The sequence below is a fragment of the Myotis lucifugus genome, unplaced genomic scaffold (assembly GCF_000147115.1).
Source record: "Myotis lucifugus unplaced genomic scaffold, Myoluc2.0 scaffold_184, whole genome shotgun sequence".
Taxonomy (NCBI): Eukaryota; Metazoa; Chordata; class Mammalia; order Chiroptera; family Vespertilionidae; genus Myotis; species Myotis lucifugus.
In genome coordinates, this window is record NW_005871232.1 from 2056868 (window position 1) to 2073416 (window position 16549).

Below are 16549 nucleotides of genomic sequence, written 5' to 3' on the forward strand. Positions count from 1 at the left end.
AACATATATAAGGAAATGGGAATAAAATAGTTGAATGGGTAATTATAACACTAACACTTATGTAATTATCACCCAGGTCAAAAAGTGAACGTTACCTGGCCGGACATTTTTATTGAAGGGAGGAGGCACAAGATTCCATAATCCCAAATACTTGTCATCACTGACACTGAATATAGAATATGGCTTCTTCCTTTTCTACTATTAAAAAATGTGAATAAAAACAAGTGAATATTGGGAAAAATTATACTGTGGCTAGAATTAATATGTTGATTATCACAAACTAAAGCAAGTATCTTGTTCTCTTAAAGGAAATAATAAAAACATGTTTATTTCCAGGTGTTCTTCTCTATGGGCCTCCAGGCTGTGGTAAAACATTGATTGCCAAGGCTACAGCCAAAGAAGCAGGCTGTCGATTTATTAACCTTCAGCCTTCAACACTGACAGATAAGTGGTATGGAGAATCTCAGAAATTAGCTGCTGCTGTTTTTTCTCTTGCCATAAAGCTGCAGCCTTCCATCATCTTTATAGATGAAATAGGTATGCTATGTTTTCTATTGGAGCATTTTAAAATGCCATATTTAAGGTTGGTATTTAGATGACCAAATTGAGTTTTGTTTTTTTAATATATTTTTATTGATTTCAGAGAGGAAGGGAGAAGGAGAGAGAGAGAGAAACATCAATGATGAGAGAGAATCAGTGATTGGCTGCCTTCTACACGCCCCCCACTGGGTATCGAGCCCGCAACCCAAGCATGCACCCTGACTGGAATCGAACCATGATCTCCTGGTTCAAAGTGATGCTCAACCACTGAGCCATGCCGGCTGGGCCAAGTTGAGTTTTTAACAATTTTTAGGCCAAATTATTAAAAACAAAAGTGATAACCACCATCCTAATATGCTCTGCATAATTTCTGTGTTGCTGAATGAGTCTGTTCATTATCCTATTGGATAGCTTTTTCTGTTTTCCCTCTTACAAACCGAATGCAGTAGACATCCATTTGCATGTTTCCTTAAGCACATATGTTTGTCCAGGGTAGATATCAACTAGTAGTTGAACCATTAGACTGTATGTTGTGTTCATCTTCAACCGAATGAGGACTACCAGTTCGTCAGAGTGGTTATACCTGTTTTTACTTTCATTGTGTAGTTTGTATCCCTAGAAACTCCCTAAAATTTTTTTTGTCAGATATTATTACTTTTTGCCAGTTTAAATAGCATAAATTATCTCATTATTGTTTTAATTTGGGTTTTCCAGCTTACTATTAAATTCAGGCATCTTTTAACATGTTGATTAGTCATTTGGATTTCCTTGCTTGTAAATTGTTGTTTTTTTGGGGTGATTTTTTTGTTTTGTAATTTTTTTTAACATATTTTTATTGATTTCAGAGAGGATGGGAGAGGGAAAGAGAGATAGAAACATCAGTGATGAGAGAGAATCATTGACCGGCTGCCTCCTGCACACGCAACATTGGGGATCAAGCCTGCAACCCGGGCATGTGCCCTTGCCCGGAATTGAACCTGGGACCCTTCAGGCCACAGGTTACGCTCTAACCAGCTAGGGCTTTTTGATAATTCTTGTTGATGTTCATTATGATTGCTGGATCTTATGGTAAAACTATATTTAGCTTTGTAAGAAACTAGCAAACTATCTTCCAAAGTGGCTATACCATTTTGCAGTTTCATCAGCAATAAATAAAAGGAATCTGTTGTTCTGCATCTTCTTCAGCAGTTTATTGGATTTTATTATAAGTTTTTTTGATTTTAGCTATTCTAATAAGTTTGTAGCGGTGTCTTATTGTTATATTAATTTGCAATTCCCTAATGACATGTTATTGAGCATCTTTTCATACGCTTATTTGCATCTGTATATCTTCTCTGGAGAGGTGAGGTGGGTATCTGTTTAGATCTTTTTGGGTTTTTCTGTTGTTGAATTTTAAGAGTTCATTGTATATTTTGGATACAAATCCTTTGTCAAATATATGTTTCGTAAATACTTTTCCCTAGTCTGTGCTTTGGCTTTTCTCTAACAATGTCTTCCACAAGGAAGGACTTTTAATTTTAATGGACTCCAACTCCACTATTTTTTCTTGGATGGATTGTTTTTGGTGTTGTTTGTAAAAACTCATCATCATACCCTGTATGGATTTTCTCCTGTATTCTGGCTTTATAGTTTTGTGTTTTACATTTAGATCTGTGATGCATTTTGAGTTAATTTTTTGTGAAAGGTATAAGGTTTGTGTCTAGATTTTTTTTTTAGTATATAAAAAATGTTCTAGCAACATTTATCAGATATGTATTAAGTTTTTATAAAAATACTTTATCCAACCTTTCAAATAGTATTTACATGTCTTTTGCCATCCTTTTCACTGTTCTGAGCCCTTATATTTAAGTGTGTCTCTTGTAAGCACTACTACACAGTGGTGGTTAAGTAGGCAGCTGAACTTAATTTATCTTTAAAAAATAAATAATTTTAAATGATTAGATTTTCTTTATCTTTGTTGTATTTTTTTTTTTTTTTTGGGTGAGTTAGTTTGATACATAGTCCAATAATGGATAGATTGTACAAAATTGGAACTGTATAAGAAAATCCAGGATTTATTTTTACTGTCTTGTTTTATTCTTAGGATGTATGACCTTTTAGTTTTTTCATTCTAAGAGGAAAATGCTTCCCCGCTTCTTAAAAGCATTTGATGTTCATTGTAGATAATTTGGAAAACAAAATAATTCAAAACAGGAAATTAAAGTTGTTCTTAAGTATTTCACTGAGCAATAACCAAAGTTATTTGCATTTTGTTTGCTTTTTTACATGTATGCTAGCTTGTATGTTTTGAACCATTTTCTGTCCTACATTTTCCCACCTAATAGTGTTTTGACATTTTCTAATGTCATTTTATTTATTACCAGGGAAAGTGAGGAAAAGGTTGTGACCCCATAATTAAGAGCACAAAGGATACAGATAATCTGGAAAGTTAGGGCCAACTACACAGATTTTCCTCGAAGACACTACTTGATCTTTTTCTAGCCTCTCAGTACCAGATCCTTTACTTCTTTTATACATGTTAGCATAAATGTATTTTTAGGAAAGAAATGAAGTTTGTGAATTGATTGTGTGTGTGTTTTTCAGTTTGCCCAATAATTTGCCAAAATTGTTATATCAGAATAATGTGTGAAAAGGCATAGTAACCCTTTTTCTTGTAATCTTTCAGGAAGTTATTGGCTTTTGGTTAAATGATTTAAGATTATATAAAGAGTAAATAATTTGTTAATTTCTAACATTAAGGACCTTTTCCTTCTAGACTCCTTTCTACGAAACCGTTCAAGTTCTGACCACGAAGCTACAGCCATGATGAAAGCTCAGTTTATGAGTCTCTGGGATGGATTGGATACTGATCACAGTTGCCAGGTATTTGAAAGAAATGTGCCTTAAACTTGTAGTGTTGAAAAGAAAAATCCAGGGTGAAACCTCTCCTTGGAATTTTTAGGATCATTATGCCAAGAAAGAGGAAGTGACTAGTGGCTCTGGGTCTGTTTTTACCCTTGCTTACCTCCCTAATGCACTGTCTTCATACTGGCCTCAGCTTAATTTCCTTAGTTTTTTTGCAGTTTGTCGATTAATTTATCTGAGTTTTGTAGATACTTTATTATTTGTGTATGTTTTGTAGCCAGAGGGGTAAAGAACCTCCTTTATCCACCATGTTACCATAAATCAAAAGAAAGAGAAGAAAGCACAACAGGTGAATTTAGGTGACATTAATAGAAACGATTTTTATTAATAATTGGTTCTGATAAAGCTCTTCAGTGGGAGTAGTTTACAGGTTTCCCAAACTAGTATTCTCCTAAGCAACAGAATTTAAAATACTTAGATAATTGAGTAGTTTAGGCCAGGTAAGAGGAAATAGCTTAATATGATATTCTATCCTATCATATTATAGTTTCAAAAGCCAAGGAAAGAATGATAATTGGATGAATTTTATACTCCAGAGCCACTTCATTCAGAGCTCCACAGCATGGTTCTGATATACACAACTGAAACAGTTTTCAGAACCAGGATTTCTTTTTTTTAAAATATATTTTATTGATTTTTTACAGAGAGAAAGGGAGAGGGATAGAGAGTTAGAAACATCTATGAGAGAGAAACATCAATCAGCTGCCTCCTGCACACCCTCCACTGGGGATGTGCCCACAACCAAGGTACATGCCCATTTTAGACATACTCTTCTTTGATCTGAACCAGTTAGCTTTTCTCTAAAATTGTCTGTTCTCTGACTATGGATGGAATCCAGTATCCCAGCTAATAGTGCTTACTGTTTTCCTTGACAGATTTTTATTTGAGGGAGCAAATAAAGATGTTACTTTTTTATTTAACTCCAGCAACATTTTATTTAACCTTTTTAGTGTTGAGGGTGTTAAAATTGACATTAATTTAAATAACAATTTTAGACATACTCTTCTTTGATCTGAACCAGTTAGCTTTTCTCTAAAATTGTCTGTTCTCTGACTATGGATGGAATCCAGTACCCCAGCTAGCTTTCTTATATGTCTGATATTGCCACAAATGAAACAAAAATAGTAGAATGACACAATTAAATCTGTCACCACTACCAGAAATCCAAGTTAACTGATGACATTCTTCACCTTGAGATACATGGGACATAAAAGACCATAGTGTTTTTAGGATAGTCATTGACCTAAAGTTTTGAGGACTAAATTTAGATCTGATTATTTTAAATGTGAAATGATAAAAAATGTATCTTGATATTTTGTCTAAAGATTTTTAAAAGTCTTAACTAAATACCTAAAGGTGCATTAATTTTGTTGCTTAAATGCTAAAAAATTACTATTGCTTTCCATTATTTATTTTAGTTCATTTACAGTAAATAAAGATAAGTGTAAAGGTTCCCTACCAGTTTTTGCCCCCTAAAATTGCTCCTTAAAATTTGCTTCTTGAAGTGAAACTACAGGTGGTTTCATTCACTCTTGCTTTTTCATCATGAATATTTATTATTATCTTATTGGTATTCTTTAGTCCATGTTATGTTAGATTTATTTGGATTCCTTGATCCTAATTTTTAGCATTCCATCTTCCATGGGTTTTTTTTGTTTCATATCTCTCTTTTAACACTTAATACTCTATCTTAAAATGTACTTTCTTATATTCATCCTTTATCTTATGCAATTAGTTCATTTGATCACTCTAAGACTTTGTTTAAAATGTAGTAAGAAATTTTCCTTTCTTATTAATTTATAGAATTGTAGATAGTAAAACAAACAAACCACAAAATAAGAGCATTAATATTTTGATTTTTTAAGGCCTCTTAACCAAATGCAAAATTGCATTGTAGAACTAACATTTCTCAAATTTGTATTTGTACTTTTTTCCCTCTAGGTGGCAACCTTTCACAGTTAATTGAAAGTAATTTGGCTCTTATCATTGAATGTAAAATACAAGATTTAATGGATTTTTCAACATGTTCTGGAGTTAGACTTGTAATTATTTCAGAAATCTAAAACTTCTTAGGCTGAAATAAAATAATATTAAATAAAACTTTCCATTAAAATATCAATAAATTTCATTTTGGATAGCTAATGTGTGCTGTTATTAGGTTATACAGAAATATCAACAGTAATGGTAATATTGAAGCCCTTCAGAAATTAACTTTTGTATATCTTTGTCTTTATTCATGTTGATTTTTCATCTCTACATCCTTTATAAATCAATGACATTGACACAGAGGTTGGCAGGGTCACCAGCATTTTTAAAAAAATTCTACCCAGAATTTTGATGTTTACTTTTATTCTGTTGCCCTTGTGTAAGGTTGAGTTGCTTGAGGTATTACCAGCATTGAAAAGATGTCACCTGTAGTGCTGACACATGCCATGAGATAATGATGTGAAATGTCGAGGAAAATGTACATATCTATTACTTTTACCAGTATCCTTAGACTTAGGGGAAACGATTCTTTCCTTATTACTATTAATATCCCACATATACTCCCAAGCTATAACATAAATGGCTCTTAGTTATTCAACATGTAGCAATTGAGTAACCATATTTTGTAAAATACAGTAATTTTTTTTTAAAAAAAAATCTTACCAGGATTGCTATCACTATTAGGATTAACTTCAATTTGTATGTATAAATATTTGAGTAATACATACTGGATTAATGTCAGATTTCTTATAGAAGATTTAGTTTAAATGCCACTTAATTTTCTATATTTTCTAAGCCCCTTTAATAACAACTTAAAAGCATTATTATTGGTGGATTTAATACCTTTGCTTTCTTTATATATTTAGGTCATAGTGATGGGAGCGACTAATCGTCCTCAGGATCTTGACTCAGCTATAATGAGAAGAATGCCTACAAGATTTCATATCAACCAGCCAGTAGGTGGTTTTGATTGATGTTATGAACAGTTAAATACTCACTTTCTAAAGGTCTTTACCTGTGATTTCAAGAAAGGAATGATTTTTTTAAAATAGCACTTATTTATGACAGGCAGGGGAGGAATAGGGCAAAAATCCACATAATTGTTTCTTTGTTCTTTCTACTCTTGCTTTTCTCTTCTTTCTTTCCTAAGATCCATATGATTTGCTTCTCCTCAATGTATGTAATTACCTTAACTTTGCCTACATACTTTAGTGGTTTTCTTTAGATTGTTGCAAGTTATTTATGGAAGATACATACAAGAATCTAAATTGTAGTTTTAGGATAGGGGTTGGGGTTAAAGATCTGTTCTGTTCAGAAGTCCTGACAGGATAACAGCCGGGATTTATTTGATTAATTATTAGCAGCTGTAACAGGTGCTTTCCTTTGACAGGATTAATGGTTAACCAGTAGTTAAGATATTAGACTTTAACTTAATGGGAATGTGTTGAAACAGTACTATATGCTTTTCAGCATTCTTTTGTTAAGAAGTACCCTCAGTAGATAATAATAATTTATTGATACTCTGATTTTTGCACAGAATACTCAGACCCTGAATTTTCTCTGACTTTAGATCAAAGAAAAAAAAAACCTGTTAGTAACAGAAGATATGTACTATACAATCAGCATGTTACATGTACAGCTATGTAGAGGAACTTTTAGGTTGTTTCTTTCAAATTTTGAAGTAAATAATAATTCACTTACAATCTCTGGCTAAAAGTTCTTTGTCCCACTTAACATTCTGCAACTTACCAGATCAATTTGTGGCAGTAAACCTGTTTCCTAAAGATTGATGGTTATAGCCTCTATAAATTTACTCTGATTTGCTGTAGCTACAACCTCTGGTTCCTCTGAGAGTATGCATATATTTATCCACTCTTTTAGGAACTTTACCTGATAAATCAGTGAAGAGAATTTTTTTAACCTGATGTAGGAGACTATATAATTTATTTTGTATGACCAGTATTCATTGAGCATTAATATGTGTCAAACCCCCGCAAGGCTCTGGTGAATGGAACATAGCCCCTGTCCTCAAAGAACTCTGTTGCAGTGTAGTCAGATATGTAAATAAATAATGCAAAGTGTACTGTACACAGGTATGTTTAAAGAACTGTGAGAACCTGAGATGATGAAGAATACTAATAATTCTGTGTGGGGAGTTGATGAAATGTACAGACTTAGCCCTGGCCAGTAGCTCATTTGGTTAGGCAGCGGTCGCCAACCGGTGGTCCGTGAGGTCTGAAACGTTGGTGACCACTGGGTTAGAGCATCTTCCCAATATGCCATGGTTGTGGTTTGGATCCTCCATCAGGGCACATACAAGAAGTAACCAATGAGTGCCTTAATAAGTGGAACAACAAAGCAATGTTTCTTTCTCCCTCTCTCTCTAAAAAAAAAAATTAATAAATAAGAATTAAAATGTACAGAATCCAGCTGGGCATTGAAGGGTGGTAGGAATTGTGAGGTAAGAGAAGGCTTTCCTGCCCAAATGAACAAAGGCAAGAAATTTCTGTGTGGAAGCTGTGACTTCTGGGGTACGTCCGTTAGAGCAGTGGTTCTCAACCTGTGGGTCGCGACCCCTTCGGGGGTCAAACGACCCTTTCACAGGGGTTGCCTAAGACCATCGGAAAACACAAATATAATTACATATTGTTTTTGTGATTAATCACTATGCTTTAGTTATGTTCAATTTGTAACAATGAAATTGGGAGTCACCACAACATGAGGAACTGTATTTAAAGGGTCACGGCATTAGGAAGGTTAAGAACCACTGCGTTAGAGCATCAAGGAAAATGGATCATGAGACTGCTGCCAGGTTTGATGAACTTTGTATACCACACAGAAGAATTTCTGTTTTATTTTGTTAGCTGGACATCCAAACACTTTTATGGAAAATTAGTCTACCTCAGTGGTTTGAAGACAAAGATTATATTGATAGAATATTTGCTTGTAGTCCAATAGAAAACAAAGTAGAATACAGTAGAATAGAACATAGGATACATAGCATGGAAAGTAGACTACTAAAGTTATATTCGTTCCCCCCCCCCCCCCCAGATTTTTGTATTTTTTATTGATCTTAGAATGGGGAGGGGGTAGAGAGAGAGCGAGAGAGAGAGAGAGAAAGAGAGAGCTAGAGAGAGAGAGAGAAAGAAACATCGTTCGGTTGCCTTCTGTAGGCACCCTGCCTGGGGATCGAATCTGAGACCTTCAGATGCACAGGATGATGCTCCAACCAACTGAGCCATACTGACCAGGGCTAAAGTTATACGTTTAATATATTAATTGTGTGAGTTACCAAAATGAATTGTAATAGATTTACAAATTTGTTATAAATTCGAAGACTGTTAATGTAGAAACTGGGATTTTATAACCCTCTTTTCATTCTGTTTAGAGAGAATAGGGTAATTTTTTGAAATTGCATAACTATGACATCAAAGTGTCTGATTAACCTTACCTTAAAACTCCTCTCCAAGTTAAATGTTTATTTTAAAATAAAAAAGTAGTTTTTGGAGATCACCTGACACACCAAATTAACCCTCATACGTAACATCCTTGATTACAGAAACAGCAGGGTTTGTTGTGTTTTTCGGGTCATTTGATTTTATATTTGTTGTCAGCAGATCTGATTTTTTTCAGTGGTTATGGAAATAGGGATGAGTTTGGCCATAATGATTCTTAAAAGCATTTATACTTTCTATATGTAAGGCATTTTATACCAGCTTCTGTTCTCTGGTGTAATAGTAAGATGCATCATTGGGGGGAGCATGCAGGCATATGAACAAATGTGCTATCAGCACTAAATAAAATTCACTCATGTAAGTTAGTGAACATGGAAGTTATATGTTGAAATGGAGGAACTGAAGGGGTTTTGTTTGCCATCTCTCCAATTACTGGTAAAAAATTTATGGCAGTGGTGTTTTCAGAAGTTTTCTAAATGAAGAAAAGGAGATTTACAGAGTAATAGAGGAAAGTCATTGGTAGTCATAGGTCGTCTACTCAAGAAATGTTTAAGGGCGTGTTTTCTGCCAGACATTGTGCTAGGCATTGGGGATTCAGAATAAGAAGATATAGTTGAGTAGGACAACCAAGACCTTGTTTTAGTCAGTAGTTTCCATGACCTTGTCAGAGTTTCTGTCATTTCCTATAGGGATTATCAGGTAATTTACAGGGAAGAAAGAAATATTAGGAAAACTAGTTGATTTCCAACACCCCCTTTTTTTTTAAAGCTAACTGGAAATTATCCTGTTTTAGGCTCTAAAACAAAGAGAAGCAATCCTGAAACTCATTTTGAAAAATGAAAATGTAAGTAAAAAATTACAATTTTTCCCTATCTTATAAATATGTTTATGTCCTTACATCATTTTAGAGAGAAATGAAAAAGAAAGCTGAGAATAATGTAGCTTTGAACTTGACATAAATTACTATATAAAACTCTTGGCTGATCATATAACTCACTGTTTTCCAAGTATACAAGATATGTTTATCTATGTACAGAAATGTGGGGGTTTTGTTTTTTATTTAATTGTAATGTATTTTAAAAATATATATATATATATATATATATATATTTTTTTTTTAGAGAGAGGGAGAGGGAGATAGGGATAGAAACATCAGTGATGAGAGAGAATTATTGATCGGCCATCTCTTAACATGCCCCCCCAGTGGGGATCTAACCTGCATCCTGGGCACTTGCCCTGACCTGGAATTGAACCGTGACCTCCTGGTTCATGGGTTAGTGCTCAACCACTGAGCCACACTAGGCTACACTTTTTTTTTCTTTTTTTTTTGTGTGTGTGTGCAGTCTAATCTTGTCTTTTGCCAGTCTGGTTTAGTCTGTTTGTATTATGATTACTCATAAATTTAGATTCATTCTTTCTTTCTATGTATCATGCTTTTTCTTGGCTTTCTCTCCACGTACCACACCCCACCCTGTGCTCTTTACTGTTGCCTTTATATTCTTTATTCCTCTTTTCCCCTTTCCTCTGCTGCTTTAGAAGTGACACATTCTCTTTTAGTGGCACCCTTCAATTTTTTTTTTACATGTATACTTAAAGTACAAGTTAATAGGTGTGCCCTCTTTTCAATACTATAATTTTAAGACTTTAAAATGCCTTAACGTAGGTGTCCCTTGTGTATTACATTTTCTTATTGGCTAGCATATTAGTTCTACATGGTTTCTTTACCACAAATTATTATTAGTTTATGTAGTAAAATCTATATAGACTTATCTATATGCTTACTTTTTTCTTTGCTTATCATTACTGTTTGCCTCCCACCTACCTTCTGAGTTCACTTTTTTTTTAAATCAAAGAATATGTGTGATTTCTCTTTAACCTCCACCTTTAGGAATTAGAACACTGTCATGTGAGGTCACAGTTGCAGGGCTGACAATAGACCCCATGCCCTCTCAACTCCAAGTCTCTCGGCCTTGTGTAAATTTGCTCTTCTTACTTAACAAATTGCGGGCGATCACAAGCATTCTCGTGTTTTCATATTACACAGTGTTTTACATAAATGTTAAAGGCACGCCTTAAAATTAAATACCCATTGATTTTGAAGTTATTTGTAACATGTTCTTACAAGCTAATATCTTTTTAAAGTATGATATTTTGTAAAACGTTTTTTGTACTCGTTCAATAGAAACTTATCTGGCCACTGGGTAAAGCTAGCAATAAAACTACTGGTGCGCAATGTGTTAACCTTGGGTCTTCCACAAAAACAAATGGGAATTTAGTAACTAGTAAATGTAGCATTTCAAGTCAATGGGGAAAAGTAAACGTTAAGACAAATGGTTAGCTCTGTGGGGGAAAAATATAGCTGGATCTCTGCTACATTGTGTTCAAATCTGACTTTGGCAATGGTGTGACCTTGGGCAATTTATTTAACCTTTCCAGGTCTCACTATTCTCTGAAAATGAATATGAGAATACTTACCTGACAGGATTAAATGAGAATAATACATGTAAAGTGAATGACACATAATCATTTAATAGATGGTAATTATTATAACTTTCCTTGCTTTTTTTTCTCTTCATCTATGTATACATTTGGTATGATTATATTAACCCAAGTCTATTATGTGCCAATACAGTCACTTAATTGGTTTGACTATATAAACTTATGTTGGAGAGCAAAGACTGTAAGTGTTGAATTAATGGTGAGGTAATAGAATACCAAAGGATGTGAGAGTATTTCAGTGGAATATATTTTTTGTAATGGACTTGGGACTTAAATAATGTAGGCTGTTTGCTAAATATGTTGACTATAGAAAAGTATTAACTTGGGACCCTTCTAAGAGCTACTGAAGTGATTCCAACATTGTTTGAATGTTTTTTTCACTATCACACCATGATATATCTACTAAGACTTATTGGTCATAATGACACTTAATAAAAATTAGATTTCAAATTTTAAGCTTTTATAGTTAAAACTGAAAATACTTTTTAATGATTCTCTTTCCATGCTGTTCCAATATGCTTACCATTCTTTATTTCTAAGATGAGTATTTGGATATATCCTTTGCAGTATATTTTATGTTTTTTTTTAAAGTGTGTTTTATACCTATTTGTTTAAGGTGGACAGGCATGTGGACCTGCTAGAAGTTGCCCAGGAAACTGATGGGTTTTCAGGAAGTGACCTGAAAGAGATGTGTAGAGATGCTGCCCTCCTCTGTGTCAGGGAATATGTTAATTCTACATCAGAGGAAAGGTATGTGTGTATAGAGTTGATCTCTAATATTTACCAAATCCTTTTAGAGCTTTTAGGTTAGTTTCTCTTATTTTGCTTTGTAATATGAACTCTGCATATGGAATAAAAGGTAAGTTGGAATTAACAATCTCCCCAACTGTATTTATTGTCTTTTTTTAAAGGTGAGTTCTGAAGATGATTGTGGGGGAGGGGTGTTTTGAGGAGAGTCTAAAATGAAGAGGTAGAGATAAAAAGCTAAATTTATACTGAAAATCCATGGACTGGTCACAGAAAGCTGACAGAAACTTAGGTTTGCCCACCTTCACTAAGAAAACAGGGTCCTCTAGTGTTCCTGGATTGCTTTGTATCTTAAATTCCTAAATTTCATTTTATATGATAATAGTACCTTGTGTTCCAGAAATTTAACATGTAAATGGGTGGGCCTTCTTAATAATATATTTACTAAACAAATAAACCATTTGTCATTGCAGCAAATTGCACTTGAAACCAGTTTCAAAGTATGAGCTTGAGAAACCAGTTTTGTACCAGCCTTATTCCAGCAAAGATACTGCTGAACTGGAAGCTCAGCTCTGATGAACTATGTCCCTTGGGAAGTTTTCCAAAAGGCTACTTGCCCTGAGCCAGTATAATTCTGCATTCTAAACCCCTGTTCAAAGTATCAGACTTCTTCTTTTTCAATCCTCACCCAAGGATATCTTTCCATTGACTTTTAGAGAGTGGAAGGGAGGGGGAGAGTCAGAGAGAGAGAAACATCGATGTGAGAGAGAGACACATCAGTTGGCTGCCTCCCACACATACCCTGACCAGGGCCAGGGATTGAGCCTGCAACTGAGGTACGTGTCCTTGACTGGAATGGAACCTGGGACCCTTCAGTCCACAGGCCGATGCTCTACCCACTGAGCAAAACTGGCCAGGGCCAAGTATCAACCTCTTCTTAACGAAGAATTTCTATGACTCTGGCAAGCTGGTGGACTTTGGGGCTTGTGTTGAATGAGTTCTCCAGCTCTTACCCTCTGTTTCTGTCTTTTTTCCTCATGCCCCTGAGGCTTTCACTCCAAGTGACCTGGATTTACCTCTTGTATTGTGTTTAATTATAGTGCATTGCCGTAGAAGAAAAAGCTGCTCTTGGTATAGAAAGGTTTGCATGAAAGCTACCCTGTTAACCCTAGCTAGGTATGCACTAGTCCTGGACCTTTCTTCCGTGTTCCCTTGATCCCTAACATGCAGAGAGCAACTCCCATTTATTTATTGCTCCAGCTGCTCTAGCGCTAAAGTTGGGAATACTTTTGACCTCTGTAGCCAATCTACATGCCAAAGCTTTTTATTCTTATAAATAAGATTAAGAGGAGAAAAAGAAAATAATTTACAAATTTTGCTTAAATAAAATTACATTAATAATGAAAGTTTCTCTGCTGTCCTCAAAGCCGTGAAAATTTTAATATTTCAATGTGAAAAATCTGACCAATAGACTTGGATTATCTTAAAATTTTTTCCCAAATGGTTTTTCCTAAGTGTCCGTAAGTTACAAAGGAGACATTATATACTGTGTTTTTCTTATGATTGAAGTTGGGAGGACCTTGATTAGTTGGTTTTTATTAATAGCAAAGAATTTATTTTAGTTTGTCAAAAGCTAAACATACACATGAATTATATCTGTAGGAAAGCTACTTTTTAATTCCAATTTTGATGGGAGTATGTTTGACTCCTTGATTGGAATTAACATTTCACTTTGGTAAATTGGCACACCTTTATAGAACATTTTCACCATATGGTAATATTCTGTACTCATATTTTTAGTGTGAAGTATTTGATTTTAGTTACCACAGCTATAATGTTTATAGCCAGCCATTTTAGCTTTCTACCTTTTAGCAGTCAGTGCTTTTTAAAAATCTCAGTCTAAGACTTGTAATGCATAGATAGCTCCTGAAAAAGTTCGCATGAAGCTTTTAATTGTGGTTGTCTTTGGGGTCTTGGTTGGGAAAGAGATTATTTTTTAATCATGGTAAAAATCTTTTAGGAAGGTATATTCTAAAGTTTTTTAATATCTGGTGGTTTTGTATTTGCATTTTAGTCATGATGAAGATGAAATTCGGCCTGTGCAACAACAGGACCTGCATCGGGCGATTGAAAAGATGAAGAAGTCGAAGGATGCAGCGTTTCAGAATGTTTTAACACATGTTTGTCTAGATTAAGAGTAAACGTCATTTGTGCAGGTCAGTGCAGCCTGGTTGGGTGTGCCCTGTTATCATTAGTGGAAATAGAGTGGAAGGAATGGTGTTCTTACACAGTGAGGGAGTTGAATGACACTGGTTTTATACTCTGAATTCTAAGTTATTGAGACATGGTTGTTCTATAAATGGTATTGCCACTTGTCAAAAATCATGAGGAGGAACAATTTAACCCAGCCTGCGTGTGGGTGCTTGTGTTTGGCCTCTTTAGCCATATGTTGCAGCCTTATTACATCTAAGCTTGTCTTAAAGTGACAGGTGAGTCATTGAGTCATTAGTGAGAAATGGAGATGTGGTTAAGTGCTGCTTTCTAGATATGTGAGCGTGTGTGTGTATTGAATGTATATAGTCACACATTTTATATTGACATTCTGTAGATATGTTTGAATACAGAAACTTTTTTTTACCCCCAACTACTGAATCAAAAAGTACTAAATGCTATATAGCGAAACTAAGATTGATGGTTGTGTCTATAAGGTACAGCGATTCAGCCATTTTCAGTTGTCACTTGTTTCAGCTTTTTTTTAAGTTGAGCATTCTCTGAAGTTGAACAGTTGGAGTCAGCCACATATGAATACTTAGATGTGGCTTAGTTATTATGGTTGTCAGGATAACCGTATAATACTTGTTCAGAGATCAGCATTGAATGGTTTTCAGGCAGTTGCGTGATCAAGACCAATTTCACTTTTCCACAGCACACTGAGTAGAGACATTTATAAATTGATATACGTAACGGTGATTGAAAGACATTCAAAAGAATAGCTTAGAAAAACCTCAGTGCCATACAACACATGTATGTGACTTCCCCTTTCTTCATCTAATGTTGCCTAGTTCTGTTGTAACTATGATTTTTTAATGTTATTTTATAGTTATGTGTTCTTTATTTATGGTCAAATATAATTTGGTCATCAAAAATAAAATGATAATTTGAAACAAGTAGCTGTTACTAAATATACTTAAAAATACTCATTTTGTAACTGAAATTTAAAGTTTTCTTAGCATATTATAAATTGTGCCCCAGTTAGTACAAATATACACACATCAAAATTCCCATATTGTATCTATAGTCACTTGAGGCTGTGTGTGCTAACATGTCAGCGAAACATTTTTTTGTCCACAATTTCACTAATTAGAATTCTGTTACGGCACTTAAACACACAGCATGAGGAGCGTGGCACACTGTGACAGAGGAACCTTCTGAATCATCAGGAAGATTAAATTATGCTCTTTATGTTTTTGTTTTTATTGTATTTCTTTGAAAACTTTCAATCTTTATTTGTGCATTATTGGAGTAACTTTTTGAGTCTCATTAGAACCTGCTAAATAGTTGGTTCTTCAGTTGTGCTTGGTGGGTGGGGTATAGGTTCTGGGATAACACTTTGGATAACAAAAATCAAGTTTTGAAAAATTGTGAAGATGATTGAAAAATTGAATGCAAAACACAAGATACCAAAAAAATATAGTCTCCATTTTTAATAATTATACTATTATTTTATAAATGTGTAATAAAGAGGTCCCTCTTAATTGATTTTTCTCTACTTATGGCTTGGTCTTTTTCAGTTATGTAAAATTTTCTGGGTGGTTTTGGTTTATAAAACTTGCCCTTGGACTGGTTTTATCTTGCTGTGCAGCATTCACACTTCTGTAGCTTATATACTAGTATCTAATCATTATTTTTGTTTTAGTAAGAATTTCAGTAATCATTAATTTTAATCTTATGACTTATTGATAAAAAATAAGGTGTGATATATTCCTTCTCAGATCCTTTCTATTTATCTTCTCTTAAATTCAGAATATCCAGTAGTAGTTATTAAATTTATCATAGTTTTAATCATCAAATGAAGTTAGAGAAATAAACTAATCCCAGCAATTATGACTCCTTCAAGCATCTTAATGCCCTAAAGTAATTGAGGAAACTTTATTATTATTTTGCTTAGAGTTTCTGACTTAAGAAAATGCTTTTTCCCTAAGTGATAAACATTGGGAAAGGCCTTCTTTTTTTTTATTAAAGTATAGTTGAGATGCAATATTATGAATTTCAGGTGTACAACACAGTTATTTAACATTTATATACGTTACAAATTAATCACCATGACAAATCTAGTAACCATCTGTCAATGTACAGTTATTGCAATAGTCTGTATTCCTTTGTGCTGTCCATTACATCCCCATAACTTATTTATTTAT

General features: G+C 34.2%; 1 protein-coding gene across 2 annotated transcripts in view; it reads left to right on the forward strand.

Moving 5' to 3' along the window:
* Nucleotides 1–15900, forward strand: part of ATAD1 (ATPase family, AAA domain containing 1) — a 30027-nt gene extending 14127 nt beyond the window's left edge. Inside the window, exons 5-10 of one of the 2 annotated variants that reach the window (XM_023760477.1) lie at nt 337–537; nt 3296–3402; nt 6297–6386; nt 9679–9729; nt 12001–12134; nt 14206–15900. In XM_023760477.1, coding sequence (XP_023616245.1) covers nt 337–537; nt 3296–3402; nt 6297–6386; nt 9679–9729; nt 12001–12134; nt 14206–14326 — 704 coding nt within the window. In that variant the 3' untranslated portion in view covers nt 14327–15900. The remainder of the gene's footprint in view (nt 1–336; nt 538–3295; nt 3403–6296; nt 6387–9678; nt 9730–12000; nt 12135–14205) is intronic. The other variant, XM_023760478.1, reaches the window with a different exon arrangement.
* Nucleotides 15901–16549: the final 649 nt, after the last annotated feature.